The sequence below is a fragment of the Panicum virgatum genome, chromosome 3N, assembly GCF_016808335.1.
Source record: "Panicum virgatum strain AP13 chromosome 3N, P.virgatum_v5, whole genome shotgun sequence".
In the NCBI taxonomy this organism is placed as follows: Eukaryota; Viridiplantae; Streptophyta; class Magnoliopsida; order Poales; family Poaceae; genus Panicum; species Panicum virgatum.
In genome coordinates this window covers 714,215-734,338 of record NC_053147.1, presented here as the reverse complement: position 1 = coordinate 734,338, position 20,124 = coordinate 714,215, and the positions used below count along the sequence as shown (strand labels likewise).

The 20,124-nt window shown below is 45.3% G+C and overlaps 3 protein-coding genes and 1 long non-coding RNA gene across 5 annotated transcripts; 1 reads left to right on the top strand and 3 right to left on the bottom strand.

The window, feature by feature from the left end:
• Positions 1–138: 138 nt before the first annotated feature.
• On the top strand, positions 139–1,935 carry LOC120663450 (transcription factor MYB60-like). Its single transcript, XM_039942269.1, has 2 exons — positions 139–805; positions 899–1,935. The coding sequence occupies exons 1-2, from the start codon at positions 543–545 to the stop codon at positions 1,578–1,580; spliced, it is 945 nt and encodes a 314-aa protein (XP_039798203.1). The 5' UTR covers positions 139–542; the 3' UTR covers positions 1,581–1,935.
• On the bottom strand, positions 1,469–3,864 carry LOC120663452. The gene is made up of 4 exons (XR_005670509.1): positions 3,738–3,864; positions 3,039–3,201; positions 1,706–1,808; positions 1,469–1,576 (listed from the first exon to the last, which is right to left on the bottom strand). It is a non-coding gene; the product is annotated as an uncharacterized LOC120663452 (long non-coding RNA).
• Positions 3,865–7,926: 4,062 nt separating this feature from the next.
• Positions 7,927–11,731, bottom strand: LOC120663447 (cell division control protein 45 homolog). 2 transcript variants are annotated; one of them, XM_039942266.1, is made up of 2 exons: positions 9,474–11,731; positions 7,927–8,612 (listed from the first exon to the last, which is right to left on the bottom strand). In XM_039942266.1, exon 1 carries the CDS (start codon positions 11,624–11,626, stop codon positions 9,806–9,808), a length of 1,821 nt encoding a protein of 606 aa, XP_039798200.1. In that variant the 5' UTR covers positions 11,627–11,731; the 3' UTR covers positions 7,927–8,612; positions 9,474–9,805. The 2 variants fall into 2 exon arrangements, with proteins under 2 accessions (XP_039798200.1, XP_039798201.1); XM_039942267.1 differs by lacking the exon at positions 7,927–8,612 and having other exon boundaries at positions 9,298–9,673; positions 9,724–11,731.
• Positions 11,732–13,610: 1,879 nt separating this feature from the next.
• LOC120663448 (mini zinc finger protein 1-like) lies at positions 13,611–14,305 on the bottom strand. Its single transcript, XM_039942268.1, has one exon. The coding sequence runs from the start codon at positions 14,210–14,212 to the stop codon at positions 13,940–13,942; it is 273 nt and encodes a 90-aa protein (XP_039798202.1). The 5' UTR covers positions 14,213–14,305; the 3' UTR covers positions 13,611–13,939.
• Positions 14,306–20,124: the final 5,819 nt, after the last annotated feature.

Below are 20,124 nucleotides of genomic sequence, written 5' to 3'. Positions count from 1 at the left end.
TATATGTCAGATTGGATATTTGCAAGAACATATGTAGCTGCCGCACATCCAACTTGGGGCAACCGCTAGCTATATATTTCCTACACGGCGGAATAAAATGCCTTGACCTTGAGCGTATACAAGCTACAAGTCTAGCTACTGGAAAGGCTAGGCTTAAATTTCACACAGTAGCCAACAGTAGCAAACTGTTCCTCTAGGTAATCCTTGCTTTAAAGTTGATCGAGGTGGGCCTGGGTCAATATCTATGATTCATGTGATGTCGTTGACAGAAAGGGAAAGCATGCATGCAGACATGCCTAGAGCTGAGTGAAAACAAAACAAATCATCAGCGAGCGCAGGTAGCTGCTGGCTGCTAGTAGGTTGTTAGTTAGATGATAGCAAGTGAAAAGGAGCTCACTCACATTCACCTCTTCTCCTATATATAACCAGCCGGCCGGCACACGCTTGCCTCATGGGACATTTGTAGGGTACCAGTACTGCTACCACAACTACTACTACGTCCACTAGCTGCAGGCAGCCACATCCAGGCACCGCCCGAGAGGATGGGGAGGCCGCCGTGCTGCGACAAGGTGGGCATCAAGAAGGGGCCATGGACGCCGGAGGAGGACATCATCCTGGTGTCCTACATCCAGGAGCACGGCCCCGGCAACTGGCGCTCCGTGCCCATCAACACCGGCCTCATGCGCTGCAGCAAGAGCTGCCGCCTCCGCTGGACCAACTACCTCCGCCCCGGCATCCGCCGCGGCAACTTCACACCCCACGAGGAAGGCATCATCGTCCACCTCCAGTCCCTGCTAGGCAACAGGTACACACATGCATACCCTGCTCATCTATCATCAATCCGGCCATGGCGTCCATGCATGGTGACTGACCAGCCCCTGTACATGTATATATGCAGATGGGCGGCCATTGCGTCGTACCTCCCGCAGAGGACCGACAATGACATCAAGAACTACTGGAACACCCACCTCAAGAAGAAGCTCAAGAAGCACCAAGCCATCGGCGCCATCTTCGCGCCACCTCCCCCCTCCGAACCTTCCATCATACCATTACCAACCACCGCCATCGCCGGCCATGTCGATCTCCATCATGACGTCATCGGCAATCCCCTCTCCAAGGACAGCTCGCTACGCCCGGCCGCCTGCAGCAACGCAGCTGAGGTCACCCAGCTCATCGCCCGGCGATCGCTGTTCGCCGCCACCGACGGTGACAGCTCCTCCTCGTCGTACGCCTCCAGCATGGACAACATATCCAGGCTGCTCAACGGCTTCATGAAGAGCTCCCCGCCGCAGAACGACGCTGCCGACATCAAGCCCTCAGCCACCGAGATCAACCCTTTGCTGTCGTTCAACCAGTACCACATGGCCGGCGCCACCACGCTATCAGCCTTCAACGACATGCTGCCATCGCCGCAGCAGCCAGCGTTGATGGGACACAGCGGCTACGACGAGCCCAGGCAGCAACACCAGCAGGGGCCGCTGTCTCCGATCGAGAAGTTGCTGTTCGAAGAGGCCGAAGAGCAGGTCGTCGACCTGATGGATCTGTCCGACGGCTGCTGCTCAGTCCCAATGATGTTCTAGATCAAACAAAGAGATCAGTATCATACACGTCAGTTAGATAGGTTAATTTGTTTCTGCAAGTTACTTTACTTTTAGGAGAAAGCTATATATGTTGATGCATGAGAGAGACAAAACAAGATACATACGTACATACTGGTCAAACTCCCCTGCGTGAACGCCACGCGGCCATCGTCTTACCCATCTAGGTATTCAATTGTACGTTACTTGTGGTAGAATTCAGATTTGACACTGCAAATCAAAAGTCAGCAGAATAAGAGATAGCAACAGGAATAAGTGTGACCAAATGACATGCAAGCATGCATGTCAGAATGATGTAATTACGTGATCTTTTCTTATATTTAATTTGTTATACAAATCTTTATTTTACATTTAACTTATTATACAAACATATCTAGGGGCATTTAGATCAGCCTATTGAGCATTTGATTTGTATTTTCCATTAATAGAGAAGCAGAATTATTTCCTTTTCTGTGTCCAGATCAGAGAAAGTTTCTATATTTCTATATACTTGTGTCTAGCAAGCATGGCGTGGACAACTTTGCCATGACTTCCTGCCGTACTTCTTTAATTTTATACAGTCCTAAAATATATATGAAATGCAAGCTTTTAAAAAAATATGAAATGCAGAATGGCAGTAGTCAATAAACAAAAAAAATGAAATATAGTTATGAACGAATGCATGGAGTGTACACTTAATTTTGCTAGATATATAAAAACTGAAGAGAGGTGAGTAATTGCAAGTCTCAATCGGAAAGCAGGTGGTCCCTGATGCATTTAGTGCAGAAAGAAAACCAACACCCGATTTTATGTTTACTCCCTTACCCCAAAGCCCATTCATGTAGCACAAATCATTTCTTTTCCTTTCAAATGCTTTAATGCTTCCATGGAAAATTAAAACAGGTGTTAAAGTATTTATGCAATAGCTTTCAATGGAAAACAACACAAATTTGCAACCATGGTGCAAAATATTGGCATAGTTGGTGCCTAGCAAGCCATCAGCATAAGTGGAAATGCTTTGCTAGTTAGTCACTCACATATCAAATTAAACCCAAAGATAGCACTGAAAATAATGACATCAGTATACAGGGAATGTTAGTATTACTTGATTAAGACATTATCTGGCGTGTCCTTCCCTGGTACATCCATACAGGTACCTTTTATGTAATTTGCAGAAAACAAAAACCTCCACATCTATTGTTCAAGAATTTTTTTGTGCAGTATTTCATAAAGGAAAGAGTTCTATGCGACCTACAATGCACAAGAGGCAACCAGAACTGCTGGCCAAAACATGGACAAGCTATTGCCTACTCCTGTCAAAAACGACAGCAGCCAGAACCGCACGGTTGGCATTATACAGAGCCTACCATCATATAGACATATATAAGTACGACAGCTTGATGGTTTGTTTCAAACATGCAGTTTTCAGATGGTATATTGACCGTTAGATGAGAGCAAAACCTCAGAGAAAATGGAAGTAGCTAGATGACGTCTCAAGCTTTGATTGTTCTGCCTGTACAACGCCTAGCCTGTCGCCAGAATCCTGATGTTGCACACCCTGAGTACGGAATGCATGACCCAGCTCGCTTGGTGCAGATATACGCATGTCTCGGATCAGGTAGACCTGGACCAGAGATCATATCAGCATATAACGTTTAAACTTTGTCCTATACCAACCACAACTAGGAATGTTTCAGTCCAGTCATAGTCTATAACTGATTTCATCAAGTATTCAACCAAATGGAAGGAGGACGACAACCTTCTGTCCCGCCAAAAATAGGCAACTTGGGAGCGGTGGCCATTTGCATCAAGCCAGGGGGCAAAAAAAAAAAAAGCAGCGACCAGCACACTGCACACTCTGAAGCGATTGAAACTAAGAAATATGAAATACCAACTGAACTTAAATCAAAACTTCATCTGCATATGTTGTATGTATGATTAAAGGCAAGGCCATGATAACTGCATGTTTAACTCATATATGCAAAAGCATCCAGTAACTACATAGGTATCTGCAGAGCACACATCTCAGTCCCGGTATAGCCAATCAGTATAAAGGAGGGACCAAGGCAGGACGATATGGCTCACGTGTAATTGAAAAGAATGTGCCAGCACAACCAACCCGCAGGTAGGGATTAAGTATGAAAGGTCAATTCATGTTACCTCTGGATGAAGGCATGAAGCTCCACTGCCTTTCAGGAAACTTCTTGCAGCATAGTACGGATAAGTTGTTAGTTTCGTCGAAAAGTTGTTTATATATCTGTTTTCATAACAGGCAAAATCAATTATCGGTTCTAGTACGGAAGGATGTGAAAACCATTGCAGTTGCAGCACATGCTGAGGGGCAGTACATGTACATAACCACTGATTATTGGTCCTAAAGAACTCTGAAGTCTCTTGTACAAAGGTTACGTTACAGTGCATAATCACCAGCTGAAAAGGGAGTCTTTATGTGCAGAGGATTCAACTGTTCTTCTCTTCATGCGGACTTATAGCACTTCTGCGAGGATGGGTCCTTGTTCACATTGGTCTTATCTCCAGATGCACATTCCAATGACATTGTCAATTGACAGACATGAGTTGCCATCACTATTATTTCTGCCAAAGGCAAGGACTCGAAGCTGGACCTTATTAACACCAGGTAGGCCCCAATACATGATACCCTCCCTCAGGAGCAAGAAATACAAGCCTCTGAATGTGACACGTTCTGTAGTATAAGGATAGTGTCATCATCAGTTCTTTAATTGCTCTTTAATAGACAGATTATGTACGAAAGTGTCGGTGTCCCGACCCGGGGGGCCGGATCCCAACTAGTAAATGCTGCGTGTTTCCTCGTCCCAGATGATGATGCAAGAGACAACACAGTAACACACGTTTTATCCTGATTCCGGCCGCGGGGCCGTACGTCCAGCAAAGGGGGTGTGCGAGGGCACTGTATTATCTTGCACCCGATGTGCTTGTAGTAGGGGGTACAAGCGAAGCGAGAGAGGGAGGAAGGCTCCCAAGTCTCTGCTAGAAGAGGAGTTGAGTATGGCGATGGCTGTGAACGTAGGCGACTGCGGTGGCTGAGGCCCAGAAGCGTCTAAGTGTCCTCCGAGAGGGAGAGCTTGTGATGATGGATCTCATCTAGGAGCCTCTGAGCGTCCCGTCTAAAGGTAGCCTGCCTCCTCCCTTTATAGTCACAAGGAGGGGCGGCGCACATGAGTGGGGACGTGGAAGTCGTAGTTTTCCCCGAATCGCGGGGTACAGTGACCGAATACTGTAGGAAGTACACTGTAGGGCATGGCGTCAGGCGTGGCAGGCGTCCTGGATATCGTCCTTGGTCCTGCGAAGATCGCGCCGATCGTCCTGCCAGCCCCTGCAGGCGGCGTGGTCGTCGCTGGTGTATGGTCTTCTATATACGGCGCGGTGGCGTTCAATGGGCCCTGCGGACTAGAGTCTTGTATGCACCAGCGACAGCGGGGCGCGCGGCGGCCCCGGCCCTCCTGGTCGGAGTGCGGGCGTGCACTCTAGGAGGTCCGGGGGACACGTGGAGGTCCCGGACTCCTTGAGGGGGGAGGTCTGGGACCCGTCCGTGTGTGCTGAGCGCCCCTCTCTGAAGGACACGTGACGTCGCCGGACCCCTTCCTCAGCGGGAGGCGGGTCCGGTTGGTCGGTGTAGGCAGAATAGTAACGGGAGCAGTGCAGAGCCTGTCTTGTCTCGCGTCGCAGGTCCAACAGTGCTGCTACAGCATCCGGGATGGCGGAGCGGTGACCGGAGTCAGCGGATGGGACCCCGGTCACATCCACTGTGGGAATGGCAGCCCGACGCCGCCTATCCTGGGTGCCGTGATGGAGTGGCTGGCCTTTAATGCCTTCGTACGACGGGCGGGTAAGCGGCAGGGCCGTTTGTCCCTTATGCCGAGAGGTGGCCTCGAGCGAGGCGGAGATGAGTTACTCCCTCGAGGGTAGGTTTGCTACCCTCGAGCGAGGCGGAGATGTTTTGCCCACTCGAGGGTAGGTGACCTACCCTCGAGCGAATCGGAGATGCAGGGCGCAGTCGAGTGGTCTCGACGGGGACCCTCGAGCGAGGCGGAGATCGTTCCGCGAGTTCGAGAGGGATGCGAATGGGCCGCACAATGGGCTTCTTTGAGTCCTTTCCTTTCTTTCAGATTGGAAGGAGGTCGTGAGTCTTCGTGGGCCCAATTGCTTTAACATGTGTTTGCGTTTTAAGGCAATCTTAGTACCCCGATTAGGGTGTCCCTAATCGTGGTACCCGACAGAAAGACCTGAAAACCTGAACAATATTACACATGAATATTTCAATTGAATAAGGATTTCAGTTAACACAAAAACAGTTTCCAGTCCAGATTCGTAGAGCTGTGACAAGGTTTTTTATGTGAGTCTGCAGTATACCTGATGAAAACAGGCCTAAGCTTTTTATCTTTTGAAAACGCAGGAGAGCTGCGGTTCATTGCATTAGAGAGAGAACAAAAGTCCCCATACAACTCTCATCTCACATACAGGGACCAAATACATGAGATAGGTTGAAAAGATCAAAAGCTAGCCTATGAAACAAATAAGAGCATGACTGACCTAGCTGCTTAGATTAGGCCTAAGCTTTTTATCACCAGCCAAAATAATTTTAGTCAGTTAAGTGGCATGACGTAATGATTATTTCAAAAACTAGTATCCACTAAATGTACCATATAAAGAAATCGCACACTTTCTCTTGTATTCCCATATTGTCAATGCAGGATTATGTTTATGCATAAAGTCACATATGCATGTAAACCATTGTTATTTGTTACAATGTCACAGAAGATTGACTTGTTAACAAGCGAAACAGGTTTTTGACAAATCAAAGAAAAGGGAAAAAAAACTAAGGAAGATAACACTCATAGTCATATTTTAGCTTTTTCCAGTATCTGCAAAACTATGTGTTCATGGAAGAGCAAAGTGAAAAACACAGAAATAAATGTGCATTCTGGAACCTTAATATATCAAAGCATTAGCAATAGCATTCCAGTTCCTGGGAACTATATGGTGAGCTATAAAGAGAGAATATTACAAAAGCACATGATCTTTAACAGCATAACTCGAGGTTGCTAAATAAGAATAAAAAACTACAGGAATCTGTGACTGAAAGTGAAAGAGCTGCTGCAGAAAAACAATATTTTTATTTATCTTTTACTACAGAACACCTTGCAATTGCACTATTTGTTCAAAAGATTGCCAAAAACAGCTTTAGACAAGTCTTCAACTTGTTCTTACCTTGGTTCACATGGAAGTACATTTGTTTACAGCATAATCACAAAGTTAGTAGCTACCTCCCAACTACTAACAAGAATCCCAAGGAGTCAAGGACCACCTCAGGCCTCAGGCAGCCAGTTCTTTTGTTTTTCAGACTTCCGTGGCCGTGCTTATTTGCCAACCTTCATAAGCATATATGACATCATCCCATAACCAATTATTAAATGCAGGTTTTCCCCACTAGAGCACAATTAATAGGCTTGATATGGTATTCAAGAGGTTATGAGACATGCCACATTGCCTGCTATGTTATCCAGATAATGTGTCAAGACTCAACCTCCAATGCAGATGGCAAACAGAGAGCTGATGAAGCCATTTGGCACAACTTAGTGCCATCTGTATATTCAAAGTAAAGATTGGTGGACAGCACTATCTGGTATCTGCAGACTGCAAGTTGCGAAAATAATATGAATTTGTCATCGCAGGACCATCAATCAATTATAAATATTGAGATAACAAAGGATGTGATGGATGATTGCCAACCAACAATGATCACAAGTCACAACGATAACAAACAATTGACAGAAAGTGCTAGTTAAATTTATTTTTGAGATCAAGATAAAGGTTTAATGAATTGTGGACAATTCAAAATGTTCAATATTGACACCATTTTATCAGGCAAAATATTTTTGTGTAATCTTCTCATGTACTTTCAAATTTGAGTGAAAGCTGTTTTAGGCTCTTGATTGATGCTTTAATATATATTTATGTTGCAGTATGGACTAGAAAGTCATGACAATTTACATGAGGTTTATGTGCCCCATCAACCAGAATTTTAAGGAAAGCATGGCACATAATTATGCTGGTTTTCAGGAATTAGCATAGGACCACACTAGTTTTCTGCAATTCATACAGGGATAAAAGTACCATCAGATTGGACGGTCAATTTACAATTCCATGATTGAGAACAACCAATTTAACCAAAAAAAGAACAGCAGTCAATAGGTCGTCAAACCACAATGAAAACCCCAGGGCGCTCTACGCAACAAGTTCGATGTGGATTGTGTAAGAGAAAGGGGCCTATCTGACTGATTTAGTCTAAACTGTACAGGCAAAGCTCTCAGCTGAAGATACGGTCCAAAATTATCACTGGTTGCAATCAAATTGATGTTATCCTATAGAAACAGCACATGATACTCTTTTCAACAAGAAAATCGACCAAAAGAGGGCAGGACAGAGTAACAGAACACAATATATATGTGGATGTGAAGGCATCATCAAAGATTCAATTGTTTATGGAGCCGACGTCTATGCACCAACATCTAGTTAAACAGTTTTCCATCAACCGTCAACCTTGATGAACGTTGGATTGGACATCATCATTAGACCTAGTACAGGAAAACATGAGATAGGCATTGGAAAATTGTGCTTGCTAGCTGTTAGATTGGGAAACATTCAGGCAGTGTTTTATTAGAGGGAGGAATCTTTTAAAAAAAGTTGACTGAAGGGAAGATGAATTATTGAAGAAGATTAGTAAAAAATGCAGAGAAATTCACTTTCCTTAGATGCCCAGTAAACTGCGATGTTTAGCTAGTGATGCATAAAAATGATTAATGATAACCTAATGAAAGTGATCCTTACTGGTATCAACAAAAATCAAGCAGGTGTCCAGAAAGGAGGGTAACTTACAAAACAGACGACACAACGGAGGCGCAACAGATTGGTAACAACATGGTATGGTAGCGAAAGCCAGAGGCAGTTGTGTAGCCAGACATGCCTGTGTCCAACAGCATTGACCACCACCATCTGAAACATGTTGACGAAATCAATTTTAGTCATTTCGATCTCCTGAAATTAGCAAGGAAAAGGAAATGGTCCGTGCCTGCAGTCCCTGTTCAGTGTTCACAGCCCAAATGGTTTCTAAGACCATTTGGACTTCAACATAGATCCAGAATTTATAAAGCCCACAGTTTATTTTACAACCCAGTACAGAAAACCCTATCATCACTTCATGGTGCAGAGGTATACTTGCAGCAAAGAATGAAAATCATGGCAAATAAACAAAAGCTTTCAACTTACAAGCAAACACTTCCAATAAGAGGAAGAGGGAAACCCGAACTAAACTGAACATGTCATAAGTTTATGGTGCTACCCCTATCAATTCAAAGCACTCAACAAAAAACATATTACGTTGTTACAAATCAGCACCTTCTTTGCTGTATAGAACATATTAGTTCGTCAGGAGCACTTGTTCACTGCATTGAGGAAGTACAGCTCGTGTTGCCAAGTTACCTGAACTATCTGGTCCAGGAGATGACACCCGAGATATATTTGTACAAAGATCAACTGTGGAATTTTTTTTGAAGCACTGAAAATATTATGAACAACATGGTACAGATTTACAGACATCAACACTGAAAAAAACAAAGTGACCACTTCCTTGCTTCAGCATTATTTGTAACAGACAAGAACATAGCTGGTCCAAAGATGGTTTTGTAGTTTGTGCAAACTAGAGCAGGCTCAGAGACTAGATAAAGGAGCTTGTTATAAAAAAGAATTTTAAGACACTTGGCGATACAGAATTGAATACATCCACAAGCATGTTTGTGCAGGTACAGATACAAACATCCATTATATCAGATAAAGAAAAACAGTAAACAAATATACCTTCCCCCCTCTACATTAGGATCAGGTTTGCATCTGAATCTGTAGATCTATCATTTGCTAATGGGGGAGTTAAAACAGAGGAAAATCCTCTTCTCAGTTTCTGTCTTTCTGAAGTCATGATCAGTCAGCAGCTCAAACTTCGAAAGCAGAATGCTTATCACTATCAGGCTGCTTTCACTATGTCAGTGAAATGGCAGGTGGACTGGTATTTAGGAAAACACATGGCATGTACCACCTGGCCTCAAGCACCTTTATTCAGAGAGAATCATGCCTGAGCCTTCCATCTTGGAGCGTGGAAGAACCATCCGGGGTTACACGCTCATGATATTCGATCATAGCTTCTCTGTTAGCCGAATCATGAAAGAACTGACAGCAACAACATCCAGAACAATCCATGATGACTCAAACATGTCATGGAAATAGTCTGCGCCAATCTCCTCTGCTGCTGATCTGAATGCATTTCCAAACGCATTACCCTGAACAGCCCCAAGCCTTGGCTTCCCGCATACCCCAACAACCAGCACCTTCTCAGGCTCCTTTGCCAAGCAAGCACAGATTAGTGGCTTCATCCTCGCACCCCTTTCCTTCAGTGCATCCATCAGAAAGAAGCAGAACTTGGTAAGGGCCTGAGGGTGGCAGAGCTTGTTAGTGTCGACAGGGTCATCAAGCTTCACCCACCGGAACTTCTTGGCACTCCGTATAAACCCCGTCTTAGTAATTGCTGAGCTTCCTTGCCTCAATATTGCCCTCTGTATTTCAATTGCAGATTGCATCCCTTTCCGCAACTGATCAACATTGCTCAGTGACAATGCAGAGTAAGCAACCCAAAACTGCTCAGCAGCTGAAGACTCCTTCGAGTCCTTGGACTCGGAATTGAGGGATTCAAGCAATGCTGTGACACCATACACAACATCAGCAGCAGAAACCTTGGACCTGTACCCGTGCACTCTCAAGAAGCTCCGGTAGTAGAACTCAGTGAGGCCATACTCAGGCAGGAAGCGGTCAAACTCATCCCTCATCTTGCGCTTGACCTCCATGCTCATGTACTGGAAGTTCTTCTGGCAGTCGGCAAGGGGGAACCCCATCCTCGCCAGCAGCAGCTTGAGCTTCTTGAGACCATTGTCACTCCACGTCTTGAGCTTGGTGGCGACATAGGAGGAGCAGAGCATGGAGTCGAACAAGCTCCACTCCCGCAGCAGCATGAGCCTGGGCTCGTCCTCATAGGCGATGCGGGAGGTCTCCGGCGCCCGGATCTTGGTGCCGTCCTTGAGCGTGACGACGGAGCCGAGGCCGGAGGGGTCGAGGTTGCCCGAGCCGTTGATGTGCTGCTCGAGCTCCATGACGGCGGCCTGGTAGCGCTCGTTGGTGATGCGGTCGTGGACGAACTGGTCGGTGAGGGCGACGCAGGCGAGCCAGAGGAGTTCGTTGGTGTTTTTGCGCAGCGCGTGGGCGAGATCGTACATGAGGCAGCCTGATGGCTTGCCGTGGAAGGTGCCGAGGCGGTAGTACTCCCGGCGCAGCTTGGCGAACAGCCTCACGGGGTCGCCGCCTTCCGCCTCCGCGTCGTCGGAGAGCCGCCGCCGCTTCCTCCTGCCGCCGCCGTCCTCGGCGTCGGAGTCTGACTCCGAGGCATCGGAGTCGTCGTCGTCGTCCTCGTGAGGGACGCGGAGGTGGTCGTCGGCGTCCCCCTCCGCCGCGAGGTCGGAGGCGTCTGCGAGTGAGGAGAGGTCGAAGTCGTAGGAGAGATCCGCGGTGTGCTCGTCGTCGGCGGTGAAGAGCACGACGACGCGGTCGTTGTGCGCGCAGAGGTTGTGGAGGTGGACGGGGCGGTGGGAGTCGACGACGAAGGCGGTGGCGGCGGGGGGCAGGACCCGGCGGAGGTCGCGGTGCGCGCCCCAGTTGACGAGGAGGCAGCAGAGCGGGGCTGTGGCGGCGGAGGAGAAGGAGGCGAGGAGGTCCCTGGCCCTGGCGGCGGAGGCGACGGGGTAGATGGAGAAGCGGATGGAGTCGGCGGAGAGGACGTGGGCGAGGACCCTGACGGCGCAGAGCGAGTCGGCGTCGGCGGTGGAGGGGAGGATCAGGAGCGGGGAGGAGGAGCCCGCGGCGGCGCGGAGGCGCGCGTAGAAGGAGTCGACCCGGAGCTCGCGCACCATGGCCGGCGCTGCATCAATCGGGGGATGGAGGCGTGGGGAATTGGAAGGATTGGGAAATGGGGATCTGGAGCGGGAGGGAGAAGGGATTTGGATTTGGGCGTTTTGTGAGGGCGCGCGGGGATCGAATTTGGAATTTCGTTTCGTTTTGGGAGGGAAGCCCCCGCCAATGATTCACGCTGGATTCTGACATGTGGATCGACCTACTTGTGGGCTGCATATTGCCACTGGCGATATGGGCTTGGCCCAGTTAGTGTCGGACAAATAACAAACTTTTGGGCCAAAATAAAAAATCGAGTTGGAAACACTTAGGCGACATTTTCTGCAAGGTTTATATATTTGCAGCCCACCTCGATGAAAACAGAGCGAGTTTTATATATTGGAAAAGGTAATATTTACCTATCTGAGCTAAAGGTGAGTTTTTGTTTCCACCTTAAATTCAAAATAGAGTATTTTGCTTCCTCGAACTCGCGAAACTCGCAAATCCCATCCCTATCGAAAACAGAGCACTTTTATGTATTTGCAGCCCCAAAGAGCTTGGCTTAGGGTCTGTTTTGGCCAAAAAAAAAATTGGCAACTTTTACGACACTAATTAGGAGTATTAAACATAGATTAATTATAAAACTAATTATTGAATCTAATAGGATAGTTAGTGGATAATTAATTCATGATTAGCACTGTTCCAAATCATGAATTAAGTAGGCTCATTAAATTCGTCTCGCAATTTTAAGCTGATCCGTGTAATAAATTATTTTTTTCGTCTATATTTAATATTTTATGCATGTAAAATTCTCTTTGATGTGATAGGTGAAAAATTTTGGGTGGAGAACTAAACAGAGCCTTTGCAACATATTGAGGTCCAAGAACATGCACACATCCACATGCACGTTCCACTGAGTGCGTTGCGTCGACCTAGCGCACGATGTGCACTGAAAGCGAAATGGCGCTACCAAACAGCTCAACAAATGCAAGGTGCTCCACTGCATACCTGGCATTTCAATTTGGACATGGAGGTCGTCAGATCGAACAAGGCACATGCATTGCATGGACAGACTAGACTTGTTGGCACATTTGCGGAAAATAATGTTTTAAATAGCATGCTATATGACTTAACAGTAGGGTTCTCAAAACGCTATTATTTTCTACTATGTGCATTGGTAGTAGCGGCAACTACGCGAAACTGCTAGATTTAAGAGAATACCTATAGTCATGAGCTAATAACACTCGTTTTAATCTAGCACTTATGTTGTTGTCCATATATGTTAGTATCCGCATATCAGAGATTCAGAGGGAACCCTTTCCTTAATCCGAATCTCTCTGAATTAATGACGCAATAATTCAGACTTGAGACTGAGTTGGTTATATATGCAAAATCTCTCTGAATTGATGCATGGTGAGATTTCGGAAAATAAAGCACACGGATACGGCTTTAAGAGTAGCAGAAGTACTGAATCGGAGCTAGAGCTAGAGCTAGGCAGCAATGACTGATCGACAGCGGTGAAACAACTGAAAATGTTGACAGCAACATGCAAGTGCCTCCGGCACAAGCACAGTGCCTCACTTTTTCGATTCGACCGGATCGTTAGCCTTGAACAGCAGGCAGGGATACCGGCCGGATATGTCTACAGCAACAGCTCCCATGAAATTGACAAATGGGTGACCATGGACCAGAGAATAATCATGCATGTGTACCAATATAAATTTCTCTCGCAATTTTAATTTCGTCCATGAAGATGAGCATGATGAACCATCTATATATATATATATATATATATATATATATATATATATATATATATATATATATATATATATATATATATATGTAGTATATCATCCAGGCTAGTGGGAGGATAACATATATAATAGATTAGTGATCTCATTCGATTAAACAAAACAAAGTGGACTGATTCCTTTTCCATTCAAGGTAAAAAGGCAAGCCTCAAGAACAAAAGCACCAAGCAAGTAATGCAGAATCATCGATATACCCCAAGGAAAATTCAAGTGAGATTCAGGGACACAGGTCCCAAGCAAGAAGCACATGATGTGTATGTATCTACAAAATATAACAAAGGTGTTCATTTCTATACGCCAACAGCAAGTAAAGCACTTCGACTATATACATAACGTCAGTTACAAGCACCATACACGAACCATCAACACATACATAAAGTTTCACTACTGCAAATCAAAGGCCATAAGGGGAAAAAGAAGAAGAAAATAAATATGTCCATTCCATATACGGTTGAATATAATGCAGCTACCAATCATTTCAATGCCTTTGCCACCCATGATCGATCGATCTCGAGATTCAATTCAGGCGGAGGTGGTGGAGGAGCAGTCCAAGTCGGGCTCCACCTCGCGCCTGTGGAAGCTGCGGTGGCACCCGCAGGCGGCGCACATGAGCGCCGCGGCAGTGCCCTCCGCGCCGGACGCCATGAACTCCCGGCACCCGTCCACGGCGTACCCGCCGATGGCCGCCGCGTGGTTGCGCTGGCACTCCCGGTAGTGCACCACCTTATTATTCGTCTCCTTCCTCGCCGCCGTGCCGTTCGCCGCCATGGAACGCCGATCTTGCTGAGGACCCATATGTTTGGTGATGAACTGAAGAAGATGTTGAGACTTGGGATGGAAGGAGGGAGAAAAGAAAAGGGCTCTATTGCTATCACGGCGGCTTGGAGGATAGCAGATGGGGCTTTTTATATGGGAGAGGGGGGCTACTTGCGTCTACTAGCTAGGTGGATGAGATCACGGGTTAAGGACACATCTTAGAGCAATTAATCGGCTTTCCTTCGCGCGGCGCTTTCTGCCTTGTAAGATACTACTGAAATGACAATGCGTCCACTCTTTTGTTTATTTGTCATTTTCGGTATTGCTAATTGCTAATTTATACGGAATTTACTTTTTTCCTAAAAGGATGTATATAGTGAGTCACTTAGTAATCCAATGCTATTCTTAAGCGTCAAGTATTAGAGAAAAATTGGTGTTTTTCACTAACTTTCATTTACACGTAATTTACTTTCGACTTGGGTCATGAGTCACGAAGCATAAAAGGGTACTACTTTTACGAAAAAATGCATTATGGCAATTCTTTACGTGTCTTGGAACGGCCATTTGTTTTCCAGTAGGTAAGGTATGCGTGCACTCTGTTTATTTTACTTTGTAGATGGATCATGATGAGTAGGGTAGTAATCTGATATTACCTTTTGAATCACATGATGGGCAAAAGTTTAGCACAATCAATGTTTACTCTTTTATATTGGGTTCTATTCTTAGAAACAATTGGAAACTTGCACGGATATGCTATTTTTATGCCTGTTCATTTCAACTCATCTTACTGGTGAGTGAGTACGTTGGCACATTATGCGTGAACTAGTCTGGTCGTTATTTCTGTTGGCAGTGCTAAATTATTTGCACTAACAAAAAGCTATACATCCTATCTTGTGGTTTGAGCTACCAGAGAGCCACTAAAGGTGGCCGTTTGGTGACTCGTATTATTATTTGTCAAAGACCAGCAGCATGGCCAACTAACCAACATTTTTAGTAGGTCCATTAGTGGACAAGATTAGATCTGAATTGACTTGACAAAACGTCGTCTAATAGGTCTCAGCTTGACTGAGACTCGTATAGTTGCTAATGTCCAGAAAGGCTTTCGTGTATACTAACACTGACATCTCGATGAAGAAACATGAAAAGAAGGTGAAATTGCAAATCCAATTTAGTTACAGCTCTGGGAGATTCAACGACCTGTCTTTTTCAAAAAAAAAAAGATTCATCGACCTGCGTACGAACTAGGAACACGGAACACAAGAAGGGAATTAGGCATGAAAAGAAGTTTTTTTGGATGCACATTGGAGGTTGGACAGAGAAGCACTCCTCTCCAATTGACTGTCCCTCCCCCTGCTTCTCCATTTGCTACTTGCTTGTGCCACCTTCCCTCTGTTTTTATTTTTGATTGACGTCTGACCAATTGAACTGTTTAATTTATTGCTCATGTGCTCCAATTCATCAGGTCACAATTGGTCAATGGTGTTGTGATGTTGTATATAGCTGTGTGATATGAACAGCTAGCTTACTTGGTCCAATGCATTTCCTGGAGGTAGCTACAGCATTGTGGGTAGGGCACACCATTATTTCAGAGTTCAGATCTTGTAACTATTTTGCCCGAATTTGAACCTGGGATATGTGTGTCTGATTTGTCGAAACCTATGCTGAAGACGTAGCTAGGAACTTTAGACAGATTCTTCCATACTAGGTAAATGAACATGAACAATGAAATCAGCAATGTAAGTTGGTGATCGTTCCAGATTAAGGCTGGATACATGAAAGATAGCATAATATATCTGCCTCACAATCCGGAGTGCTCGCTGTGCCGAAGAGCACGTGAGACTGGAAACCATCTATTCTTTGAGTGCAGATTTACGAGACATATTTGGACTGAGCTTGCTAACTGGCTAGCGGCACCACCACTACTTCCTGCCAACTGGGAGCCGGCAGAGTCACTTCACACATGGTGGACGGCACTAGCGAGGACAACGGGAGTTTCGCGAAATGGGATTAAATCTCTAATCATCCTCATCTACTGGGAGATTTGGAAAGAACGTAATGCACATATTTTCGATCGCTTAGAGGCACCTTCTTTCATGGTCATAGCAAAGATCAAAGATGAAATTTCGACTTGGAGTCTTGCTGGAGCAAAGCAACTGGCTAGTTTAGTGAGCAAAGCTTAAGTGCTGAGCGTAAAGTTTTTCTCGCTTTGTTTCCGCTGTAAATAGACAGCGTTCTGTATAAGTGTTGTACCTTTAGCCGTCTTTGGCTTTTCTCCTTCTATTTATTATAACAGGCAGCTCTCCTGCCAGTTCGTTTAAAAAGAAAGGTTGAGAAAATACTTCGGGGAATAGGAAAAAAGATTTATAGTACTGTGGTAGAAGTAGAATCGACTAGACTCCAGTAGAGTAGACTCCAACCATAGAGACAAAGATACAGAATGGTCGTTTTCAGTAGCCAAACTTGTCTTCTTGGTGGAACCGGTAACCAAACAATTCATGTTCTGTTCACTCAGGAAAAGAGAGACCCCGAGCATATATTCAAGCATTGGTTCTGTATTCACAAAAAGATGGTATATATTCCTACTCGTTTGGCAACTTTCCTTAGTAAAAAGGAAAATATTCCAGGTAGGAAATGCCATTGTTTGTCATCTCATAGTTACAAAATAAAGGTTCAACTAAGTCGAATTTGAAAATTTTGAACAGAATTTTTTTTAAGTTTTGCACCCGCTCACTACAACCTTAAGTCTAACTGTCTAAGCATTACTTTTCCATTTTGCAATTGTAATATCAACAGCAAACCACGGTAAAGGTTTCTCGGGATCCTATGGACAACTCTGAATTTTTTTTAAAAAAAATAGAGGTAACTGGAAAACAGAGGCGATTTAGATGGTAGTACCTGAAGTCCTTTAATTTTTCTGAAAATACAGTAATAGCTTTGATTACTGTATTGACTAAAACTAATATATACAAAAAAATGGCTGAACTGCTGCGTTGTATAAACTATAAAGTTGAATTGCTGAATACGTCATAATCACTGTTCCAAATCTTTCTTCATATCTTTATGTTTTAAAATAAGCATTGATGGTTGTACTAATCTTCTTAGAATGTGCAGTACAGTACTTAAGAGTTAAGACCATGAGCACTTGACAAGTTAATGGATTTCTGTCAACCTAACAAAATGAAGCTGAATCCTTTCTCTTAATTAGTTGCCTTAAATATCAAGTACAAACATAAAATGCTGCTTTTGTCCAACGCAAGCAACAAGAATGAACAAATGGTATATTATATTAGGAGTACCTTGGTACCCCACGAGCTGCACTGGATCGAAATCTTGAAAAAGTTGTGCAAGTACATTTGGTTAGATTTATTGCCAATTTTCAAGTACTGCTAGTCTTTATATTTATAGGGGCTCACTTTGTTTGACCACACGAATTTGTAGGGCTTTGCTACGGTACTCCAATTACCTTTTAGGAGATAAGAGTTCAAATAAATCTTAGCCCTTGAATACTAGGAGGAAAACTAAATAACTAATTAATTAAGGAAAAATCTGCCGGCTATCCTAACTACCTGCATGCTGCTTCCGTGGATCTAGCAGAGGCTTGCAAATTTGCATGTACGCATGCATGAAAATCTCGATATCCTCCCTTATTTTGTTAGGATTCAATTGTGTGCACGTTTCTTAATTACATGTTGGTAGCTAGACACATTTGTTACATGTCGATCTCTCCTGTTTGGAAAAATATTTTTTTCAAGTTTGTCATACACATCTCAAGTTAGATCTTGAAGGTATGCATCTCATATCATTACAAAATAACATTATAAACTCACGGTGGTTCCTTTATATGTCACAAAAAATGATGCAAACTCAAGTATGCAAAGGCTCCAATCATGTTCGTGTCATTCCCCAAGAAAAACAAAGAAGTTACACTCACACATGTACACATGCTCCATCGACGTATCAATCATGTTAGATCTAAATTGTGCATATACATCATGTATTTATGTTAAAACTCGTGATGGCAAAAAAACGTTACATACAATCTGCTGGGTATATATGTCACGTGCACGGAGGATAAAAAATAATTCTTGTCTCAATTTAATGGCCGGCACATCATGTGAAAAAATAGAAATATGAGATCTCAACTAATCATGCATGCATGTTAGATCTAATCCTCTATTTTCTAATTTAAAATATATAGAATAAATATTAAAACTATTACCTTCTAAGAGGTAATATGGCATTAGATCAACGGTCCACAGTTATTTGGGTGTACCATAGCAAACGCCGAATTTGTAGAGAAAGGAAACGGCCCTACTTGCTGGTGGATAATGTGATATTAGGCTCCACCTGAGGAATGTTGAGTACTCTATCTTACTTGTGATGAGTGAATTGTCAACCGTGCGGTGTGATCGTGCGCTTGGTCTTTGGATTGCAGGTACACGGGCGTCGAGTGTCGACGGGGAGCTGTCGTGGAGGTGCTGTGGCCGATGGACCGTGCGGTGGACGGCGGTGAAGGGCAGCCGGGACCGGAGCTCGGACCGGGCGGGAGCTGTGGCGTCCACTCCTGGATCGAGGGCGCAAGCGGCGACGGAAGGCGGGTTTCTTGGTTTGCGCCACAAAACCAAGGAGGCGGACGGCGGTTGAAGACGCCAAGTCGTGGAGGCACGGGCGTCGGTCTCGGGACTGACGGAGGCGACGGGCGTCGACGGCGTCTAGGGTCTCGCTGCGGGCGAGGAGGTGACGGGCGTCGGGCGGCGTCTAGGGCCGTCAGAAGGCCTAGGCGGAAACGGCGTCTAGGGCCACGGCGTTAGGTTAATTGCGGCTTTTGTAATCTGTTCGTGGACTCTCTGTTTCTCCAGGCCGCCGCCCCTGTGTTCTCCTCCCTCTGTTCCTCTCGTTTGAGTTGATTTTGTCCATGGATTGTTGAAACCTTGTAAGGGATTTGATTGGGAAAGGAGGCCCTATCCTCCTCGTGCCCTCTGGGTTTTTGATTTGATTCAATCCCCTGGTTTGTGCCTTGTGCAATGGATTTTCGATTTCGTTTTTGGCACACTTGATTGAGAGGAGACCTCGAGTTCTTTGCTCTGATTCCCGTGCTCCCAACTCTGATCTAAACCCTCTGGAATCACTGGCGTGTTTAAATTCGAGTTCTTGAGTGTTTGAGAAAACCCCAATCCCTTTTGATCTCCCCCATAATTCTCACGATTCGTTGATCTTTGGGACGAGATCTTTTGGGGATATGTTCACGGGGTAGGGGCGAAGCAATCCCCCAAGTTTCATCGGTTTTCGTGGTCGTTTGCTTGGGATTCAACGTTTGAATCCAATTTCTCGGGGGTTTTCTGGGTGCTACCGGTCAGACCGGTAGGCACGACCGGTTAGACCGATCCAGCGCACCGGTCAGACCGGTCGAGCGCACCGGCCAGACCGGTCCAGGCAGATCAGTTCTGTAGTTTTCCCGATTCGCTTTCGATTTGCTTTGTGGTTTCGCTCGCTCGTTCGAGGTCTTTTGTGTTGGATTAGCTTTTCCATAGCTATTCCAAACTTTGGCCAGAACGCTTGAGGGCTCGGGTGATTTTCGGGATAAAGGCCGACGGTTTGAATTTCGGAAGAAATTTTGATCGGCTCCCATTCACCCCCCCTCTGGTCGCCGGCTTCGGTCCCACAATTGGTATCAGAGCTTGGTTGAGGTTTTCAATACCTTAACCGGTTCGAAAACCACTCGGCGACTATGGCGAGTCTTGGTAAGATCCCGGTGTTTTCCGGCGAGGATTATGCCTACTGGAAGGTTCGCATGAGAGCCTTCCTGCAGAGCATGGGAGCCGATGTCTGGGAGATTACCACGAACCAGCTTTACGTGGTGCTGGCTGTTCGGACCACGCCTCTTCATGTGACCCAGCACGAGGCTAACGCCAAGGCTGTCAATGCCTTGTTCGCTGGCGTTTCTCGTGCGG

Coding starts and splice junctions, on each gene's coding strand:
- LOC120663450 (XM_039942269.1), top strand. CDS start 543: ATGGGGAGGCCGCCGTGCTGCGACAAGGTGGGCATCAAGAAGGGGCCA. Junction 806..898: donor CAGTCCCTGCTAGGCAACAG/GTACACACATGC, acceptor GTATATATGCAG/ATGGGCGGCCATTGCGTCGT.
- LOC120663447 (XM_039942266.1), bottom strand. CDS start 11,626: ATGGTGCGCGAGCTCCGGGTCGACTCCTTCTACGCGCGCCTCCGCGCC.
- LOC120663448 (XM_039942268.1), bottom strand. CDS start 14,212: ATGGGTCCTCAGCAAGATCGGCGTTCCATGGCGGCGAACGGCACGGCG.